Genomic DNA, 22,523 nt, shown 5'->3' with positions numbered 1-22,523 from the left:
GATCTTTACCTAACATTAACCAGGTGTTTTCTGTCCTTAAACCTAATAAGGTTTTAACCACAGCGTTATCACATTACAAATCATAAAACGTCTGTGCAATGAATGAATAATGTACGAATCTCGCGAGAGTTTCGCAAATCAAGGATTCCCTTGTTACAGTAGTTCTTGTTTCTTCCTGTAGGGGCGCACCCTTCATCCGGCGAGCCACTTAGAATTTCACCGGAGCCACACACGTCTTTCTGAACAGCGCCTGTTAATAACCATTTTCTCCCATAATGGACGCGGGATTCTTCCGCGTAAGTCTTTAAACTTATTTCTGACTTTTGAGTGTCTTATTGATAAGTTGTATGCATCTGTATTCCTTGTTAAGGACATTAAAATGCAATATGCATTTAGGTGGAGGGCCATATAGTCAGAGACGGTATGGTCGGGGCTTCGTCTATCAACTGATTAGCAGTCTTGAATTTCGATATGACTCGTGTTTCACTTGAGCTTTTCCTGGAGTTTACATGTCTTTACAAACTGAATCTTTGTTACCCACTTGCCTTATGTAAAGTTTTATTGCTTAGACTTCATAACCTTTCCACGTTCATACGCAGATAGACATTTGCTGGAACTAGACGAACCTAGCTAGCTAGCTAGCTACTGTGAGTATTAGCCTTGACTAAAGATGGCGTCCGAGGGATGCATCTCCGTGAGGCAGTCACGACCACTGCTGTGTTAGCGTTTTGCTAGGATGAAAAAGTAGAGCTAAATATACGTTGAATAAAAACAATTATGTCACTTTTCCTATGCTGTCCGTGTCAGCGCTCTTGTCGATGGATATAGCCCTTAGCAGACTGTGGCTAATATTAGCTTGTTAGCCTGTTCCCTCGGGGATTAAACAGGCTAACTGTTAACTTAGCTAATGTTAGTTTATCTGACTCAGTTTGACGGATTAAATTCAATATTGTGCTGTGAACCAGCGTTGACTATTATTAAAACATCTAACGTAACGTTATATGTCAGCACAAGTATAAGTTGTTAGCTTAAACTTTTACTTTGTTTGGTTTTGATGTCAGTAACACCGGTTAGACTGCCACAGTGTGTTACCCTGGTCAAATACCAATCAAGTGTACATAGTAAAGTGCGAAACAATTTTCAAAGATACTTTAACATGCGTGTAGAAGTGATTAGATGTGTGAAGATTTGCTTCACTTAACAGCCAAAAAACACAATTGTAATCTATTGAGTGGCTCATAAAATTTGAACATTTATTAGCCATTTGGCTGGTGGACAAAAAGTTGATTTTGTATCCTGGATGTGATTATCAATTCACATTAAACAAGACAACTATGATTTGATTGTTTTTCTTTAGGGCACAAGTGCGGAGCAAGACAACCGGTTCAGCAACAAACAGAAGAAGCTGCTGAAACAACTTAAATTTGCAGAATGTTTGGACAAGAAGGTAAAAGATTATCCATATTTACAGTATTTTGGTAGTCATGTCTGTTCCAAACAAATTGTAACATAGAAAAATGCAGTGTGATATGCCAATTACTGTTGTCTGTTAAGATTTGTTCCTGACAGCATAAAAATTAAACCCTTGTTCCCTGTAGACACTGTACCCTCAGGTCATTTAGTCATTGCCTGTCTTAACTAACTGTGCGGTTGATAACTTATTTCACCCTTAGGTGGACATGACCAAAGTGAACCTGGAAGTCATCAAACCTTGGATTACTCAGCGAGTGACAGAGATACTGGGATTCGAGGATGATGTCGTCATAGAGTTCATATTTAACCAACTTGAGGAGAAGGTAATGTCTTTAATTGTGTTTATTTTTTGTTTTTATTTTATTCAGAACTGTCATAAATTTGAGGGCATTGCTTAGTGAGTAAGGAGGAATATAAGGAAATTATTACACATCCTAGTCAAATTGACATTGAATGGGTAAAGTAACAATTGGTGTAAAATTGATTTATAATGACATAACCATGTTTTGCTGTTATGTGACAAAGTGCCTTTATTCAGCAGTCTTCTAATGATGATGTGATTTATGATTTAAAAGGCCTGAACCAATATGGATGTTATACCTTGCATCAGAAGTATAGCACCAACATCTAATTAGCTCTCTCCTGAGCCCAAAGTCACTGAGCCCAACTCTCCCTTCATGATGCAGTGTGTGGTTTGAGGTGAGTTATATGCAGGGATCACCAATACCATGTTAGTGAAAGACACACCTGAACTATGCCATAATCATATTCTCCGTAGGTATTTGCAGTGCACCATTAAAGATCCCTTTAATTATAATAGGAATTATAGGCTGAAAACAGGGAAGTTGTAACAATTTTCCACATCTTATTGTGAGGAGCAATCGATCTCCTTTGTCACATTCTTTTAAAGAGTATTTTAACGTCAGGCTGTAAAGTATTGTCTCACTGACCCCCTCTAATTGAAAGTCTTTTGCACCTCTGATGGGTGTAGTCAGACAAGTGTAACAGAAGACACCTGGAGCACTTGTAACCACACCTAACAGTGATGTGAGGGTGTCACCTCAGGTGTATCTCTACATCACTGAATAAAGTTAAGAACTTCAGCCACTGGAGGTCAGCAAAATCAAGATTTTCAGATGATTTTGAGTTATTCTCTGTAACAGGTCTGTTTGACCTCTGACCTCACCCAGCATCTCAGTTAGGTGCAGTCAGATGTGGAACAGGCTTGAGATTTTCAACCTTTAGAAACAATACTTTTCAGTTTGGCACCAAGTTACTCTTTAAAAACTGGATGGGCATTAAAATATCTGTAGTGGTCATGTTTTTGACCTGAGCTGAGCCCCACTGATGTTATGCATTTCAGTTTTGAAGACTAAGTAGTGCATGTTCTTCATCCCATAGGTTATTGGCTATTTGTTTGTTTGTTTGTTTTTTTATACATAGGCTCCTTATGTATTTCCTGTGTTTAAGCAAACTGTTAACCCCACTGATAAGTCAAACCACTTGGGATGTCTGTTTAATGGGTAATTTCCATTGCACAGACTTACATTTTAAAATAGGAAAAAAGTTTAATGGAGGGAAATAACCCAAGTAATTCACATACATTATCCTTCATTAAACTCTTACTAGGATCCCATACCATAGCGTACTTGAATGTAAGTGTTGGCATATATGCTTATAACAAAATGACTGATTCTGCTAACATGCTAAAAACCACACCATGTATTTGTTTAATAATGATTTATGTGACACCAGCACTGCACCAAAAATATTATTTTTGTATCTTTTCATTTGATCTTTTTCTTGCTATAGCTTTTGGGGGGGTGGGGGTGGGATGGGCTGTTAAAGCTAAGTTTTAAGGGTACTGTTGTTGCATAATGGTGAGAAAGGGTAATTGAATTGAGATTACGGTATCTCACTATTTTTTTCAGTTGTTGAAATAAAACTCCTTTTTTTGTGTAACTGTGTACTCATTATTGCTTGTTCGTCTCTTGCAATTTAGATAAATGATATAACATTAAGCTCAAGGTGGTTGAGTCTCAAGCAGTAGGGAGGCGGAAGCAAGCCAAGGGAGCTCCGTGCCCACTGATCCCACGGGACTCACTGAAGACACCGGAACTGTACTTGCTGTGTTGGGTTTTAATGCACTCTGTATTGTGGCTATTTGTTTTAACTCCTGAAGTGTAGACTGTGGGGAGACTGGAGAACAAGGGGTGGGTAGGGACACAGAAATGTAAAGTAGTGGGGATAGCACTGAGCCAATCAAATAATGACAGTTTTTTTTTTTTTTTGTTAAGTTTTTTTTCCCCTTTTTTTTTTTTTGATAGATTGTAATCTGGGGAATAACAACCAGAAATGGGTATAACGACAGTATTGCATGCAGTCTTTATATCTCTAGATATGTCTCCCCTCAGCTATCTCGCATTCTCAGTTTGATGAGTTTGTGAGTATCACTTTTATTTTAATACGTTATTGAGTCAAGTATTGGACCCAGGTATATTAAATATTCTAGTCAGTCTTATATGTTTTGATTGTGGTTAATTGCATAGTCACAGGTATAGTTTAGTGAGGACTAGAAGGTAGGCAGTCCCACTTGTGGGATCCTGCCTCCCCCTGATATTTTGCCTTCCATTATTTCAATGGCCATATGGTCTTTTCTCTCCCCCCTTCGTGTGTGTGTTGCAGCACCCGGATAGCAAGATGATGCAGATCAACCTGACGGGCTTCCTGAATGGGAAGAATGCCCGGGAGTTCATGAAGGATCTGTGGCCCCTGCTGCTGAGTGCCCAGGAGAACATAGCTGGCATCCCTTCTGCTTTTCTGGAACAGAAGAAAGAGGAAATTAAACAGAGACAGGTTAGCCAAACTTTGACAAAATGTCTGTTGGCCATAGATATGTAGTTGTTGACAGTGAGTAGGAAGTTCAAGTAGCCCAGGCAGAAAAAGACTGGTGTAAATAAGGCTGGCAGTGTCTTAATGGAGTAAAGAGTGTACACAACTTCTCAAATACTCTTTTATGGAATTGACCTGGATGGAATTGGATGGTTTCAGCTTGACCCTGACCGGCTGTGACCGAGAGGTCAGTGTAAGATATATCCAATTCTGAGCCTGTCAAGTTTACATGCATGCACCATATACTACACGTCAGGCACACAGCAGCTCTTTTTTTTCCTCACACAGACACCATTGATGCTGCTGCCGCCAGCCTTTTCGACGTTGAATTTGCACAATAAATAGTAGTTTGCAGTTGTAAAGAGAAGAAAAGAGATGTAGCCATGAAGTATGGTGATTTTTGTTACGACTATCAACAGATCCTTTACACTGTCTATTTTTGCTGACAACTAAAAAATAGGTGAGATGCTGCATCTCCGGATGAAGAGCGACTAGAGAGGCATGTGAACTGCCAATAAAGGATAAAAAGAAGGCTTAAAAGAAAGGGGGATAAATAGAGAGGGCAAGAACATGTCAGAAGAGGGGTTGGACAAAGGATACGGTGGAGAGAGTGAAAAAAGAATAAAGGACAAGGTCTGACATTAACCTAGAGCACTTTTGGAAAAAATGTAAAATGTTTAAAGTATTAAAGTGTCAGTGTTTTATTATAAACTTGAAATTTATTTTTATATTAAAGGAAAGTTTCAAAATTGTTTGTATATATGTCAGTTATGGTTCCTAAAAAGAAAGAAAATCGGAATTGGGCAAAATCAGAATTCGCAGGGCAGTCTTCTGAGAAACTGGAAGTCGAAATCGGCTGGAAAATTGTAATCATTACATCTCTAATGTGCTTGTTTTCCTATTGTCCCATTTCCTGTAGATTGAACAGGAGAAGCTAGCTTCTCTGAAGAAGATGGATGAGGATAAGAAGGAAAAGGACAAGGACATCAGAGAGAGGGCTCAGTCAAAGAGCCCAAGAAGGTAAGAAAAAAAGTCTTCTGTATTAAAATTGTGTTCATGCATTTATCACATAAAAAACATGAAAAACAATAATTGTTAACTACTTCTTCTCTTTAGGCGGAAGACAAGGTCACCGTCACCGCGGCGAAGGTCGCCAGTGAAGCGGGAGAGGAAACGCAGTGCATCACGCTCCCCAAGGCGCAAACCCAGTCCAGCTGGTGGCAATTCACCCCCACCACCCCTGATGCAGTTGCCCACAAAACCGTTGGAGCAGCTAGTGGAGCCAGAAGTTTCAGGGAGAGCCATGCCAGAACCAGTCATACAAGAAACAACTTCCACCTGGTTTGTGGAATACATAGAAAATTTGTTCATAATGTTTATGTTAGCTTTAGTTTCAAATCCATTGGATTTGTCTGTGTGTTTTTTTTATTTTAGTTGTACTGCATTTTGGTCACTTTGTGTAGCAGACTACACTCAAAAGAATGTATGCAGTTGACTGGATCTCAAAAAAAAAAGTAACATTGACCCATGGAAACAGGAAGTATTGTAGTGTAGTTTTGTTTAAATAAAAAAAAAAAAACAACCTAAAGTGTAGCATTTAGAATTAAAACTTCTTTCTCTGCCCATAGTGACACAGTTGTGGAGGTGGTGAAAACAGACTCGGTGATTGAAGTCAAGGAACCTTCACCAGAGAAACCTCAAAAAAAAGAGGAAAGGCCCAGGTCCCGTGAAAGGGAGAAGGACAGCAGGAGGGAAAGACCTCACCACCGCTCTCGTTCTCATTCCCGCTCCCGCAGGCGACGTTCCCGTTCAAGGTAATTTTTGACGTTCGTGATAATAAGTTATTATGGGTCTTATGTCTGAATTATCTTGTGTAAATCAAGAAAAGTTTTACACAGAAAAACATTTAGAATTTTCTAAATTCTCTCTTTCTACCCTATTTCAGATCTTACTCCCCTCGTAGAAGACAGAGTCCCAGGAGGAGAATGTCTCCTCGTCGAAGGAGCCCCCCCAGACGTGGCCCCACCAGCTCCAGGCACAGGCATAGACGCTCTCCTGTCCGAAGGTCAGTCACTGTCATTAAAGGATAGTCAACACTTCCATGCTTAATTCTGTTGTTTCAGTATTTTACTGGAGCAACTTTCTCCTGAGGAAAAAAAAAAACTTTCAATATTTTTAATGTGTTTGCATCCTGCAGGAGGCGCTCTCGCTCCGCTTCATCCTCGGGCAGCAGCTCCTCTGGCTCTCGCTCACCTAAAAAAACAATGAAAAGAATATCTGGCACACCACCCCGAAAACAGGCCCATCATCCTGACACCTCCATTAGCCCCGCAGGGAAGGACAGGCGATCCCCGTCTCCTCGGGCCAGGAGAGGCAGAGGCTCTGCATCACCAAACAGATCATCTGGTAGGATGTTTATAATTCTTTCACTGCGCTCTGTAATCATTATATCTTGTACTAACAACCACATGACACTGAGTTTCTTGGCTCATTCTGTATTTTAGAGATTATTTCATCGTTTAAAACCATGTTATGCTTAAATTCACTTGAGTTGGAGATTGTGCAGAGTTTCTGGACCAAGCTGATATTTCAATAGCTGTAATAAGGGAGTATGACTATCACGAGTGCCTCTTGTTTTTCAGGTTTAAAGAGAAAACCAGGAGCAAGGGGTGATTCTCCATCTGATAATGCCAAGCCCAGACCCTCTGAAGGCTCTGAGTCAGGTAAGCAGTAAATCATGTTTGTCTGAAGAACTATAATGGCCTTTCATTTCACAAATTGGGATGACCGGTACTGGTGCCCCCAGCCACTTCCACTTGTGAGAAAGTCAATTTTACGGTCAGCATGCCCTGGTTTTCAGCAGGAACGGGCATGATGGAGGATTTCCACCTGTTTAGAGTCATCTCAACTTAGCTTTCTCAAAAATAATAGAGTGCCACAGGAATGAGTGCTGAAATCTGGAAACAAGTTAGTATATTAGCCTGTCCTGTTCCCTGAGGAGTGTGGTTAACACGTTTAAGATATTCTTATGTTTCGCTCTATGACTTAAAATATTTCAGTAAATGCTTCACTTATGATTTTTTAAGCTTTTACATGTTGGCAGTTGCTAACAAGTGGCTAAATGAGACTATAGAGGCTGATGGGGACATGAAACGCTGTCAGGCCAAATGTCAATCACTTAGTGGTGCTGATGTCTAATCATGCGACTATGGTGTAGCTCCTTTATATCCTAACATGAGCTTTTTGCTTGTGGAGATTGTATTTATGCCTCAAAAATCATAAGTGGTGAAAAATTATCTTGCTGAATGAAACATGCAGGGTATCATAGACACTTGTTTGCCACAAAGCTTATTTTCTGCACTGATCCAATATCCAATGGAAAAATCCTGTTGGCTTTTTTTGTGGGAACCAGTGCGATGCTAACTTCCTGGTTGGCCTACAGAAATACATCACTGCAGCACTCTATCATCCCATTATAAAGTAAAATGCACTTGAAGCTAAGATTGCTAAACTAATGGTAGAAGTTTTGTCCTGCACGGGGAAGAATGAGAAGACATTTGCAGTGGCTTGTTTGAAAATCCTATTTCATTCTCATAAATCAATATTCTGTTTTTAGTTTGGTAGCAGTTTTTTGTTAAAATGAGTTTAAACAGTAGCAAAAAATAGATGGTTGAGTAAATCTTTGTTCTAGGACCTCATGACAGTGCTCTTATTTGTTAATGTGCGTTTATAATTCTGTGTAATACTTGTGTATTGTTCCCAGTTATGGTATCACTAAAAACAGTGAACAAAAACATGATTAAACACACTTAATACTAACATTTTAGAATACACTAGTAGTATAAATGAATTGTTAAATTGCACTATGCCATACTGAGGTCTGATTAAAACTCAAACCAGAGGAGGGATATAAAAATTTTTTTTGTCTGTATTATCTAAGTTTTCCCTGGCAGTCTGTTTCACTGGTTCTGCTAACACTGATGGGACACTCTCACACATGCTCTACATTTCAGAGGAGGATAAAAATGAGAAAGGGGCAACAGCAGATTCGGTGCAGCAGCGGCGTCAGTATCGCAGGCAGAATCGGCAGTCGTCTTCAGGTTATAACCGTTTTTTTTCCCGTTCTGTCCTCTCCCATACCCCCCTCCTCCCTCTCTCTCTCTTTAACCAAGTCTCTGTCCATGTCATCTTGCACTCATCGTCTCATGGACTTTTGAAGCTGTGCCCTAACCCCAACCTTGGTGTTTTTTCCCTCACCGCATACAGTTGAGGCTACAATAAAAACAGTTGTTGATGTCCTCTGTGTTTGGTTTCAGATACAGGGTCTTCCTCCTCAGAAGATGAGGGGCCTAAGAGACCAACAGCAGGGCCAGGTGCCAGAAATGGTGAAGTCAGGAGGAGACGTAGTCGTACCCCTTCCCCACGGAGGCGGCACAGGGATGTTTCGCCAAGGTCAGACAGCTAACCTCAATTGATTTGACTTGATGTTTTACAAAAATCAAAGTTCTGCTTATTTTTGAATGTATTTTGTGGTTGTACCTTTTCAGGAAAAGACGTTCTCCGTCTCCTGGGCGCAGACGTCGCTCCCCTTCACCCCCACGGCGCCGCAGATCTCCCTCTCCTCCAAGACGAAGGTATTGATAGGTTCATATTATCTCTACAACTATCATTTACTAATTGGCAATTCAATAAGGGTTTGTGATAACTGAATTTGGTTCTTCTCAGGTCTCCTTCCCCACCTCCCCGTCGTCGTTCTCCATCTCCCAGGCGATATTCTCCTCCTATCCAGCGCCGCTACAGCCCCTCACCTTTGCCGCCACAGAAGAGGAGGATGTCCACCTCTCCCGCAAAACGCTCTTCTCCAGCGGCCAAGCGACGCCCCTCCAGATCCCCAAAGCGCAGAAGTTCCCCTGCTCAAAGGAGACGTACGCCTCCATCCTCCTCATCTCCACCCAGACACAGGAGGAGCCCCATGCTGCCTGTCAGGCCAAGCAGGGACACACGATCCCCCGGTGCTGCAGCCAGCCGCCTCTCACCGTCCCCTGCAAACCGCAGTCGCACTGTTAGAGGTTCCACCAGTCCTCAGGGACGTTTTGAGACCTCAAGTACATCTCCATCTAACCAGCGGAGACAGCAGTCCCCTTCACACAGTGGCAAACCCATCCGTAGAGTGTCCCGCACCCCTGAGCCACGCAACAACCAGAGGTAATCAAGGCAGCTAGCATGTCAGAATAATGCAGTTTTTTCTTTTTCTATGCTGTAATCTGTTCTGTACATGTAACATGTACCTTTTAAATGTCAATTTTGTCTTCTCTATAGACCATCTCCGAGTCCCCAGCCTATGAGGAGAGCGTCCTCCAGATCCAGATCTGTTTCGCCTCAACCAGCAGCTCAGAAACGTCCAGCCCCTGCATCTGCATCCCCCTCACCATCTCGCTCAGCCAGTGGCTCTCCACCACCAGCCAAAAAGGCCAGCAGTGGTTCCGGCAGTCAATCCCCAAGCAAGGTTTGACAATTCAGCTTTACTGACTGCATATACAGGTTAGGGCAGGGCTAGGAGTTATGCACGCTGCTACTTTTTTGTCTTAAACACCTTTCATGATTATACTGAGTCTTAGAATGCATTCTAAACCACAAAAACAAAGTCTCTAGATTGTTAAAGATGTATAGAAATTATGTTTTGAAATAAGAGGGAACCCTGTTCCACAGCACGTTAAATGTCCTCATTACAGTCTGTTTCATATCAGAATTCGGATGCTGATGGCAGTGCAAAGAAAAAGAAAAAGAAGAAGGAAAAGAAACACAAGAAAGAGAAGAAACACAAGAAGCACAAGAAGCATAAGAAGGAGAAGAGTGGAGGCACAGCGACTGGAGAAGGACAAGAAAACCAGGGTGTGGAGGAGGATGGGGAGTCAAGAAAGGTTAAATCTGTTTGTGATTTTTAGCTGTCAAGGCCCTTTTTGTTTCCAGCTTTCACAGAACAGAGTGGTAGTGGATATTGTTCAGTTGATTGCCATGCACCAGCATTGGGTGTTTGTATTGCGTAATGCTTATTTCAAGCTATTGTTGTTTCAGGAATCAGACAGTGAAGTAGAAGACAGCTTGGATGATCTGGAGAAGCACCTTAGGGAGAAGGCCCTGCGCTCCATGAGGAAGGCCCAGATGTCTCCTTCACAGATGTCCTGAAATTAAGGGCTGTTCTCACTTTTGAATTTTCCACTCACTCTTGATGTTTGTCATCAGCTTTAGAATGTACAAATTGTTAAATCTTGGGTCTTTTGTTTTCTTTTTACTGGTTTGGTACATTCTGAAGAGCGTGTTTCATTAAGAGCTTGATTTGTCGGTTAGTGTATTATCTAAACTGTAAAGAAGCTTGTGTTGTCTATAATTTTAAAATGTTGAGCAGGGGAACAGTTTAAGAGGTTCCAGAGGATTTTGAATTTTCCACAGCCTACAGTAGATTTAATTGAGAAATGATTGCATGTGCAGTGATTGTCTCAAGTGTGCATGAACCACTGACATTATGGAGTGTAGAGAACAACCAACATACAGTAACATACTGTTACCATTGCCTTCTATTACAGGAAACAGTTACACAGCTCTGTGAACTGTTAGAGGCTGTAACAGAATGTCTTGTCCCATATTGTAACTGCATAGAGGTGGTTGGCATTGTTTAACCTGCTGTTTTCTCACTAAGAAACAGTCTTGTTCCAAGACTAAAACAATCTGATGTGGTACAGTTTGCTTTAATGGATTGATATGAAGTTTTATGTTGATGCCCTTGCACCAAGCTAATCTCTGTGGGACTGCTATATGATTTGTATTTAGTACCCCTGGCTCTTGTCATATTGTCATCCTTTCAGAATTAAAACCTTTTTATAGGATGTGTGTGTTTTCCTTAATGTCAACATCTTTCAGTTTGGGAAGGGATCTGTCTAAATTAACCAATTCAGGTAAATGAAGAAGAAGATAAAGGAAAAAATACAGTAGTTGTTGGCTTCAGATGTGGACCACTGTATACAGGAAGTCTACATCTCGTGCAGTTGGGGCTGAAATACCTGCGTGTTAACTAAATGAAATGAGACATGATTGACCTTCTCAGCTGCAAAGTCAGCCCACCACAGTGCAACATGCTGCAGCATATGTAACAGGTGATCTGAAATCTTGCATTGCAGCTAAATCAATGAAAACCAACTTGGTTACACTAGTTAGCCCATTCTAACAATCACCTGATTACCAGCCTAAATTTGGTGATTGTATTCTTTTACACCAGACAGTTCATCATTGACTGATTTCTTAAATTTGGAGTGGCATTTTTAATGATGCATGAATGGTAAATATTATGAAAAACCAGACAAGGCACAATGCATCACTTTTAAAGTAAAGGGAATAGGACAAAAATTAATATACTCGTGTAAATACAAACGAAAGTAAAGAGAACTGCAAAGACTAAAGCAAATTATGGCTTAAGACTGAAAACCTAGAATTTGTCACCAGTTTAAAGGAAAACTAGCTAGTGCTGGTTGGGGTTTTAAAATGTATGGAAGCCTATTTCTGCCAGTATGATTTTTTTTTTAAGTAAAGAGAAACTTAAATGACTTAATTCAAAATGAGTAGGTATCTCACAATAATGAGTTATTTCAAAATAATTTGTTAGCATAAATAATGAGTACCTCAAAGTAGTGACTTGGTGTCAAAGTTATTTTGAGAAAATGTCTCATTAATTGAGATAATATTTTGCGATAAGTGAGTCATCCTGAGGTTTTTCCTTATTTAGACATTTCCTTGTTTAGACATTATTTTGAAAGTGTTATAATGGCTTATAATGACTTACAGGATCCTTTTTCATCACAAGGGCGGAAATATGCTTTCACAAAAATGTATTTGTTTAATTTTTTTTTACTATATGTCTTCCCAGGAACATTTTAAATCATTATTTCCGTGGAGCCGCTGAGTCTTTTTTTTTTTTTTTTTGGTCCTCATCCTCCTCCTCCTCCCATCAGAAGACTCCCCTCCAGAAACCCTCCCACATTTTTTGTATGTTTGCGCTTCAGATGACATCACAGCTTTAAATATTCCCGTTGCTTCTTCCCAGCCGTCCTCCTCATCATCAGCCGCTACTCACCCAGCATAAAGAGCCTCACTGTACAACGATGTTTTAATAGCTTCAGCCAGGTTTAAGTTATATATTAACGTGTAAACAGTTCGTATCTGGCAGATACCGCTGCTGCCTTCTGTCTAAAGAGACTTTTGTGCTCTCGTCAGCCGGGTCCTCCTCGGGGAGAAAAAAGCGCCTACTGGGCTTCAGTGCGGAAAAAAAAAGAAGAAGAAGGTGGAGAAGAAGAGGAGCTAAGTCGGGCGTGGTAGCAAGAAAAAAACTCATCTTTGTGAGCAAAACTTCAAATAGTAGCAGCAATAATGTCGCTGTCGGTACCGCAGAACGGAGTAAAGGCGGATAGCGAGCCCGTTATCGAGCTGTTTGTAAAGGTAAGACCGCCGCATGGGAGAAGTTTCACACAGGCTGTTTCACTCACGGCGGTGTCTGAATTTGATAGGAGAAGCTAGAAGCAGATTTCTTGTCGCATTAAGTTTCATTTTGAAGGTTTGGGTCCGTAACCTTCAGTGCCACTGTGGCCATGTGGAGCCTGCAGTGTCACCAGCAGCAGGGCGGATGCAGCTTTTCTCCCCCCATCGTGGGGAAAGAGGAGCCAGCTGCCATGCTGGAAAAACTGGGCGCTAATTCTTTAACAAAAGCTCGGTGCTTGTGGTCTTTCCATCACTGTAACATGTGCGCACATGCTGCATTTGCATTTTCATGCTTGTAGGTTCCTTGATAAATAGTGTAACGTCCCAAAGTGATGGATCATATTGGAAACGCATAGATACTGTCTATTCAGCCATTAATGGATACTGGAATAGAGTAAAATCAGCCATTTGAATGTGAAGTTTGGTGTGTGGGTCATCCTGTCAGTCTGCAGTCAAAGGTCTTTGATAGTGTGCTTGGTGCTGCTGTGTTTACAAGTTTACTTAAATTCATAGCTGCAAGAATAAATGTGTTTGTTGTCAACTATTAAATTAATTGGTAACTTTTTTGATGATGATGATTAATTGATTTTTTTTTTTTCAGAGGCTATTCTGAGAAGTTTCTTGGTTTCTTTACTTCTCGGTGACAGTAAACTGAATATCTGTGGGTTGTGGACAAAGCAAGACATTTGAGGAAGTTATCTTCAGCTTTGATAAACACTGATTAACATTTTTCACAATTTTCAGATGTTTTATGGACCAAACAACTAATCGATTAATCAAGAAAGTAATTGACAATAAAATTAATTGTTAGTTGCAGCCTCTTTACCTACACAACAAGAGTGTTAAAGAGAACTGAAGGCTATAATTGCTGCTGTATGTTGCAGACATCTGTCATAAATGGTGTTCTTGACTGGTTATTTACCTGTTAATATTTTTTTTCTTCACAATTAATCATATTTAGTCATTGCGATAGATCAGGGAGCTTAATGGACTGTCTTCAGATAATTCATTTTTTCCATCAGCTCTATAGCACAACTACAGCCTCGCCTAAAGCTGTAATTATGCATCATTTGTCTCTGCCTCAGCAGTGACGATGGTGATGGTAGGTGGAGGTTGTGAATGGCTGTTTTCCTTTCTTCAGCCTGCTGCTTTGCAGGGCGGGAAAATGGCAGAGGAAAGAAAAAGGGGGAGTGTGGGGCTGGAACAGGGGGACCGAGAGGGGGGTCATCATGGGGTCCTGAATAGACTGGAAAAGAGTGTGGGTGATGGTGCAGTGGGGTGTCACTGAAAAGAACAGCAAACACTTGATAGCAATGGTAATGGTGCTGCCTTGGAAAAAACATTAGTAAATGCTACACACAACATAACTGACTTGAAAGAGAGGTTTATATGCAAATCTACCTAATTTACATTTATTCAAATCATGTATTTGTTTTACTGCTAGCTTAAGCCGGTAAAAAGCTGTATTCTTTATAGTAGCTGGCAATGAGTCTTCCAGTTTTACAGACTAGAAATACAAAACTCTATCCTACTCGTATTGCTCCTTAAAGGTGTAGTTTAGGACGCTCCCACTTTAAAGAAGCAGAGAGGAACACCAGCACTGAAGCTAAGAAATTAGCTGCTGTGGAAAGGGTCAGCGGCAAAATGTATTTTAGACACTTATAAATTGGTCAACCCCAAAAAATCCATATTAGTTTAATAATTTCTCCAAATCAACCAGACACCTTAAGGAAAAACAGTTAATTTACATGGCAGAACACGGGAGTTGCTGATTTACTGCTGTGTCCATAGGCCAGTTTGTTTGTTGTTGTGTGATTTCTGTGTTTTGAAAGACTTGTTCAGATTCACAGAAATCACACAATAACACACACAAACCAATAAACAAACTGGCTGATCAAAGCAGAGATAGTCCAGCAACTCCCATGTCCTGCAAGGTAAAATTGCTGTTTTTCTGTGTGGAGAGTTTCTTTGGAGGAACTGGTATTTGGCTTAGATAACAGTGGTTTCTCCTTGAGAAAGGCTGTTAGACAGCAACATAAAGCAATGAAAATATGCTAAATGTATCAAACACTTGAACTAAAATTGATTTTTTTATTTTTTGGGGGTGAGGGCTGGTGGTGGTCCTTCTTTAAGTGGCTATAATATGTTTTGCTGTTGCCTCTGTCCACAGCAGTTCATAGCTTCCGTGCAGATGCTCCTCTCTGCTTCTGCAAAGGTGGAGGGCGTGTCCACCTCCATCTACTTCTACTGTAGCTGGTATTCTGACAATCAATGAGTACCTTGTGCAATACTACATCAAATATTCAAACTATCCCTTTAAAGAGAAGCCATTGCAATGAGGTTGAGCAGCAGGCCCCACACTGTAGAGGCAGAACAGATGGAAAACAAACTGGCCAGCACCATTTCTCTTAACTACGTCTCGCAGCCTTCAGGAGAGGTTACATCATCCCCCAGGCCTGGAAGGTTTACACATGTGGCCAACTCTTCCTTCCCAGTCCCTCCCTCCCTCCTCGGACTGTGTAAAGAACTTTCTTCCATTGTGTGTGTGTGCTCTTGTGTGTGTGTGTCCCTATCGCCTCACGCATGGCTCTGCGTTATGTACCAGCGTCTGACATGTCCACATCTATTATTGATGCCGTTGTTCTTACTGTGCGGTGTTAAACACAGTCATGGGAGACAATGGCAGGCATGCAGGTTGCCATAGGCACACTGCGTTGAGCCGGGCCTCTGGGAACAGCTGATAACGAACTGTGTGTGCTCTCCACACACAGGGGTGTCAGATCTGTTAGGGCACTGCCACATATCAGAGCTGACTAATTATGCTCCCAGACCACGAGTTGCCTCCGTGTCTGTGTCTAGTGACCAGCGACAACACTGTTTAAAGTAGCTGACTGTCCCAGTTTAGAGATTCTTTGATGATCTGGCAACTTTTCTACCTGGAGTGTTTATAGCAACAGTTGTTACATTGCTATGGAAACATTTAACATTGTGCTCATCTTATCATTGTCAGTTTATATTGCTCTCTGTTGCAAATGAGTGTGATATAATGACTTTGTAAGAGGGAGTATCGACCCTTGACCTCATCACTGTGCAGCCGATTACATATTGTTTTGCTCACATGAGGAGTAGACAGTGCTTGTGTGCTGCCATGGGTGACCTCCCAGCATCCTTCCAGCCCTGTCTGTTTGGCTTGGCACCTCCACACATCACATGCCTAAAGTGGTAATATGAAACCCTAAATCTGATGTATTTATGAGCTGTGATAGTTGAGAAATGTATCTCTAACGTGCAGGCAAAAAGGATGAGTGCAGATGCATGTAATTATGTAGAATTATTGGTTTAGGTCTAGTATTTGACTGGCACCATCCATCTGCTCTGATCTGATTGAATAAGTGTTTTTATTTTTCTAAGCTGTACTGACACTTTGGGCAATCTTGTGTTACTTCTACAAGATGGTGAAGGGATTCATTGTTGTTAAGGGGATATAACTGATTGTCTGATGTAGGGTTGGATGACGTAATTATCCAATATCAGTATATTACCAAAAGTAGATGGCAGGTGACCCACCCCCAGTTTGAAGAATCAGTTGTAGGAAGCTCAGTGGCAAAACTGATTTTAGCCACTTAAAAAAGTCCCACTTAAAGAAATCAATATCAGTTTAAATGTACACTATATTTAGAACATTTTCATTGCTTTACCTTTCCATCAGACTGCCTTTTCTGACTGGAAACTGCTATTCTACAGGCTGGATTCCACTCTCTCTTGCTCAGCCAGACTCCCTCCCAGCAAAAACAGTAACTCTGCCTCTCAAAACACAAGAGTTGCTGGTTTACTGCTGCTTCAGTTGGTTAGCCTGTTTGTGTCACTGTGACTTTGTTGACTCCAAACTAACTTTTTAATACACTGAAGTAGGCTTGGTCGATAAGATGTTAGTGATATGTGTCAGTGACAGACATGTCATCAATAGCAATGACAATGTAGTCTGTTAAAATGTTCAGTCTTTTCACTTAAATGCATGAAATGCAAACCAACACGAAAGCACATAACGAATACACCCTAGATCATGAACAGCATGTCATATCCTTTGATAATGGTGCATGCTATGAGTGACATGTAAATAGACTCTCTGAGTCATAAACAGCCTGTCACATCCCATAAAGAGCCGGTCCTTTAACAGGTGTGTTGTTTAGTTACACCATTGATGTGTAAGAAATGGCATGGAGGGACAAAATGAATGCAGATTTAAAAAAGGGACAGGTCAGCTTGCCAGTAGGGAAGTTGGACTCAGAGCAGAAACACTGCTCCCTCTGAAGAATACAGAAAAACAGCAACCTTAATCCATCATCCTTTTCTGCATTCACTCCTTAGAGTACACAATACGTTGTCAGTCTCAACCTACATGATCAGTAATTATCTGTGACCAATATGAATTTTCTCTGTCTTGACTTTTTAGCTATATTGCCCAGGCCTACAGTGAAGTCACACAATAACGCAAACAAACTAACAGAACTAGGCAGGGGCAGACCAGTAACTCTTTTGTTGTTCGAGGTAAAATCATTCATTCTGCCTCTGGAGTCTGGTTGATGGATAAGTAACTTATACAGTCCCACTCAAGTAATCCAAACTATCCCTTTCATGTGCTTAATTTTCATCAAATCACTACGAATTGTTTGTTGTCATTCAGTTTTTCACAGCTCTGAAATAAATGAAGCACATCAGTGAGTCATCCTCCACCAGCGTATGACCTGACTGTATGACGGTGAGCAGAATACAGATGAGTGAAGAGAAACAGACAGGCTTTATCTCGACTTGTGTATGTGTCTCTTGGCTGCGAGTGTGCCAAGGTCACACTACTGGTTGCAAAGCCTTCTGCTGCCTCCAGACTTTCCACTCTCCTGCCAGCAGTGAGAGCAGAGCTAGTAAACATGGTGGGGAAGTGCTTTTAAGTCTGGACGGCACAAGAGCCTGTCTGTGTTTGTGTATGTCCTTCAGCACAATCCCATGGGGACCATGGAGATGGCTTGTGACAACATGAGCAAGGTCCCAACAAAGCAGCACTTCTGTAGGGATGATCAGGGGCTACATTGTTGGACCACATGTGCAAACATATCACAATCCCCACTCAGATATACGTTGTTCTTCCCTAGATATGAGGAAATGTGTTCTGTGTAACACGCACCATAAACACTTAAGTGCTTTCAAGTTATTTAAAAGACCTTGGGAGCTGCTCTTGTCATATTGTGCTATCAGTTGCAGCATGTGACAATCAGACTTGGGCCTTGTGATGTGCTGTTTTATGGAAACACAATGACCCTTTTCAGAGGTTACTGTGCTCTCTAGTCAATGCTGCTGGATGAAATTGCATGGAAAGTAAAGTGTAACTTTATTTAAACACGACACACATGGTGGTAATAATACCATGACTTTAAAATGATAGTTTGGATTATTTGAACTGGGGTTGTATGAGTTACTTATTGATACCCCAAGTTTGAAGGAGGAGCGAGGAGCCACCAGCATAGAAGCTAAGCAATGTACTGCAGTTGAAAAGGTCAACAACAAAAGGTATTTAAACCATGTTTGAAAGGTCCACCTAAAAGTCAGCTTCAGCGTATGCTATATCAGAAAAGAAAAAATGCTGTTATCCAAATATCACTCTCCAAATCAACCACAGTCTTATGGACAAAATCATTAATTTTATCTTGCAGAACACAGGAGTTGCTGGTCTACCTCTGCTTTTTCAGTTTGTGTTATTGTGTGACTTAGGTGAATTCAGACAATCCTTTTTTAAAAAAGGAAGGCACACAATAACACAAACAAACTAACAGACGGGGGAAGAGGTAGGCCAGCATTCCTTTGTTCTGTGAGGCAAAATTAATGGTTTTGGTTATAGGGTTTGGTTGGAGACAGTGGTATTTGGCTTATATAACAGTGGTTTTCCATCAGAAAAGGCTGTCTGACTGCAAGGTAAAGTGGTGAAAATATTCTAAATACTACTACTTACTATTCAGGTCTTATATATATATATATATATATATATATATATATATATATATATATATATATATATATATATATATATATATATATATATACATATATATATATATATATATATATATATATTATTTTTATTTTTTTTTCTTAGGTAAATGTTTTTCAAGTGGCTAAAATACTTATTCATTGCTTAGCTTCCTTGCCAGTTCCCCTCTCTGCTTGTGTGCCAACTTGAATCCACTGTAGGTAACACACTGACTATGGATAAGAACCTCATACAACCCCACTTTGAGTAATCCCAAACAATTCCATTAAACTGCCCTAACTGCAGACAGAATTTGCTTGTTGTTTGCATGTTGCTTTTCAGCTTAGAATAAACCATTCCTCCCCTCCCTGGGTAGTGTTCTAGGCAAGTGAGTACTGCTTTTTTATAGGAAAATCAATAGAGCGGTTAATGTTTCCCAAGTATACAGCAATGCTGCAGTCAGCATCATGAGTTAGGGGGCAAGAATTAATTGCTTGTTTTCGGATGTAGAGTGCTGTGCTGTTGCTGTTATTTCTGCACTGTGAATTTGCTTTTGCAGCACCTGGCGTGGTTACTGCTTCTACCATTGTTACTGTCTGGTTGACTGACTCTGGACACCGGCCAAATCGAGCTGGCCGTGTGTTATTACACCAATTTGAAGAGGGGCTTTCCAATCAATCTTTGCTTTTTTATGGGATGGTATATTCAGAAGTCCATATCATGTTCTCATAAGTAGATATATAGGGTGGCTGGCATTCCTGCTCGTGTCTGAATAAATATGTGTTGTATAAAATCATGTTGTGCCAACATATCCTGAGGAAAGGCGCAGTGCAGCCTGTTAGGAGGAGGAAGAGCTTGTCTTATTTGCACTCCCTTACCAGGAAGTCAGTGGCTAATGAGGCATTTCTCCTATGAGCTCAAGAACAGGAAGTGAGGCCACCCTAGAACAACATGGAAATGAGACTTTTAAGATTTGATCCTAACAGAGAGTCTTTTCGTTCATAGACGGGTGCATTTTACTTGTTAACTAACAGGGCCATAAAGGTTACTGCAGGAATTTTAACCTGACAGATCAGGATACAGAGGGAAAATGAGCCTCTGGCTCTACCTCTGCCTCTCTGTTACATCATCTTCACTGTCATAAGAGGTGTGTGACCCCTTAAATGAGGGGAATCTGCCCTGCTTTCTACACATGTAACTCAATCAGTCTCAACATGATCCAGTCTGCTTGTGTTTCACGTGCTGCCTTCTTCATAGCAGAGCCCACTGTAACCTAAAGTGTAGTACCTGAACGTGAAGGATAGGATGACAGGGGCATATTTGTTGACTCATCACTCTCATCAAGGTGCACAGTGGACCTTAAGGGGATAGTTCACATTATTTGAAGAAGGGTTATATGAGGTACTTACAAATAGTCATTCTGTTATCTGGAGTAGATGGTGGTTGACATGCCCCCAGTTTGGAGAAGCAGCAAGAGTAGAGAATAAAGCTGCAATGATTATTAAATTAATCAGCAACTATTTTGATAATCTATTAATTGTTTTAAGCTTCTTTTTTTTTTTTTTTTTTAAAAAGAGAAATGTCCAAATTATCTGATATCAGCTTCTCAAATGTAAATATTTTTGGGTTTTATTACTCTTCTCTGACAGTGAACTGAATATCTTTTATTTGTGAACAAAACAAGACATTTGAGGACCACACATTGGGCTTTGAGAAACAGTTATCAACATTTTTCACAATTTTTTGACATTTTATGGACCAACCAACTAATTGATTAATCGCAAAAGCAATGGACGGTTTAACTGATTGTGAAAATAATCACTGCAGCCCTCGTAGAGAAGCCAAGCAATAAACTGCTGTAGACAGACCCTAACCCCTATCCACCTAACTAGTCAATATCAGTTTACATATACATATAATATTGAGAATATGCTTTACCTTGCTGTTATACAGCCTTTTTCAATGGGAAACTGCAATTATAGCCAAATATTGTTCTTTCCAAAGCAACCAGAATCCATTGCTTAAAAACAGTAATTTTACCAGGACTGAGCATGGGAGTTGCTGCTCTACAGCTGCTTTGATTGTTACTTTGCTGAACTTGAACTAAACTTTTAAAACACCTATGTCACACAATTACACAAACAAATTAACCGATCAAGGCAGCAGTAGACCAGCAACTCCTGTGTTCTGTAAAGTAGAAATATTGTTGCTTAGGCTTATAAAATGATAGTTTACTATCAGAAAAGGCTATCAGACTGCAAGGTAAATCTGTGAACATATTGAAATTATAGCAAGGTTGCTGTTTCTGTTGCTTCTCCAAACTATCCCTTTTAATGTCCTAAATCTTTACCTAAGATGTCTTTGTCTGTGAAACCGTGGCAAAAGAAGACTGGAGCGCTTAATATCAATGTCCCAATCACAGCTGGTCAGTCAGGGCTGAAATGTATTATTTATTATAAGATCATTGCTGAAATTACTCTTCAGTATTGGTTCTTTTTAAATGATTTAACTGCACTATGTAGGATACTGTATCAACATTGTGACTCATTTAACTACAGCAGGAATCGATATGCCACTTAATATTACATATGATACATTAACAGATACATGACATGATGGATACATACTTGGGCAAACTTAGTCTTGTGCTCGGGCTGTTCTTTTAAGTGTTTTGCACGTTTCATTTTTATGATGTGAAAAAAAAAAGGCTGCATGTCCGAGACTTGTACTGAGAGGCAACTCAATTGCAGGTCATAGTGGACGAAGGCAGTGAGTGGCTAGAGAGAGAGACGCACTGTCTGCTCAGAATTACCCATGAGGCCAGTGTTTGTGTGGCCATGGTGCAGGAGTTTAATGCCATGCATATCTGGCATGTGTGGTGGTAGCATACTGGCATTGTGTTTGTGCCAAAGGGTGGTTCACAGCTGTCTAGACATTTGTCTGCAAGGAATTTCTTCTGGACTCAGTTAGGTTTAAAATGAATGATTTGCAGAGACATTTGAGAGCGAAAAAGTTTGGTGTACTTTTTGATCAACTAGCTGAAGCTTTCTAAGTTATTTCCTATGCAAATATGTGTGTGTGGGGGTGGGGGTGGGGGTGGGGTGGGGCGGGGGGGCGGGGGGGATGTACAAATGTGTTAGTGGGTGGAGAGTTGGAGCCGGTCCCGACTTCAGTATGTATCATGTTGTTTGTCTTACACACTTGAAACAACAGTCAGATGCAGGGTGATTGTTGGTTCATGCTGATCTCTTACATGACTGTTTGTTTTTCCATCATTTTGGATCTGTATTACTCATCCCTATCATGTGCCTACAGAAACCTGAGCTGTCCGTCTTATCTCTCTTACTCTGAGGCTCAGTGCAGTAATTAAAACAGTGCTGGCTTTGCTCACGTCATCGCCGTAGCATGGTAATGCAGTAAGACTCTTTTCGACTGCAGTCTCCAACTTTCCACAGAAACTGGTGGTTCTTAGACAGCGCTCATGTGCTCCAGCACAGTAGGCCTGTGTCTGACTGGAAGTCTGAAGGTTTCCACTGAGTGATGTCAGCCTGAGTCAGGGCCACACCACAGATGTGATGGCGTTTCCATGTTCCGGCAACATCTGACTCCTCTG

The 22,523-nt window shown here is 40.8% G+C and overlaps 2 protein-coding genes across 4 annotated transcripts in view; both read left to right on the top strand.

The window, feature by feature from the left end:
• The first annotated feature begins 177 nt into the window (after positions 1-177).
• Positions 178-11,249, top strand: srrm1 (serine/arginine repetitive matrix 1). Of its 3 annotated transcripts, none has more exons than XM_084742188.1 (17): positions 178-296; positions 1,358-1,447; positions 1,674-1,796; positions 4,159-4,329; positions 5,285-5,385; positions 5,482-5,706; positions 5,994-6,179; positions 6,311-6,430; positions 6,563-6,771; positions 7,008-7,088; positions 8,379-8,465; positions 8,682-8,817; positions 8,913-8,999; positions 9,091-9,570; positions 9,685-9,871; positions 10,113-10,286; positions 10,441-11,249. In XM_084742188.1, the coding sequence occupies exons 1-17, from the start codon at positions 276-278 to the stop codon at positions 10,549-10,551; spliced, it is 2,589 nt and encodes an 862-aa protein (XP_084598314.1). In that variant the 5' UTR covers positions 178-275; the 3' UTR covers positions 10,552-11,249. The 3 variants fall into 3 exon arrangements, with proteins under 3 accessions (XP_084598314.1, XP_084598313.1, XP_084598315.1); XM_084742187.1 differs by having other exon boundaries at positions 10,098-10,286; XM_084742189.1 differs by lacking the exons at positions 178-296; positions 1,358-1,447; positions 1,674-1,796 and adding an exon at positions 1,820-2,172 and having other exon boundaries at positions 10,098-10,286.
• Positions 11,250-12,426: 1,177 nt separating this feature from the next.
• clic4 (CLIC family member 4) overlaps positions 12,427-22,523 on the top strand; it is a 28,006-nt gene continuing 17,909 nt past the window's right edge. The window contains exon 1 of the mRNA XM_084742079.1: positions 12,427-12,852. Coding sequence (XP_084598205.1) covers positions 12,784-12,852 — 69 coding nt within the window. The 5' untranslated portion in view covers positions 12,427-12,783. The remainder of the gene's footprint in view (positions 12,853-22,523) is intronic.

This window comes from Lutjanus erythropterus, chromosome 18 (genome assembly GCF_056507025.1).
Source record: "Lutjanus erythropterus isolate fLutEry1 chromosome 18, fLutEry1.hap2, whole genome shotgun sequence".
In the NCBI taxonomy this organism is placed as follows: domain Eukaryota; kingdom Metazoa; phylum Chordata; class Actinopteri; order Lutjaniformes; family Lutjanidae; genus Lutjanus; species Lutjanus erythropterus.
This window is presented reverse-complemented; position numbering and strand designations above follow the sequence as displayed.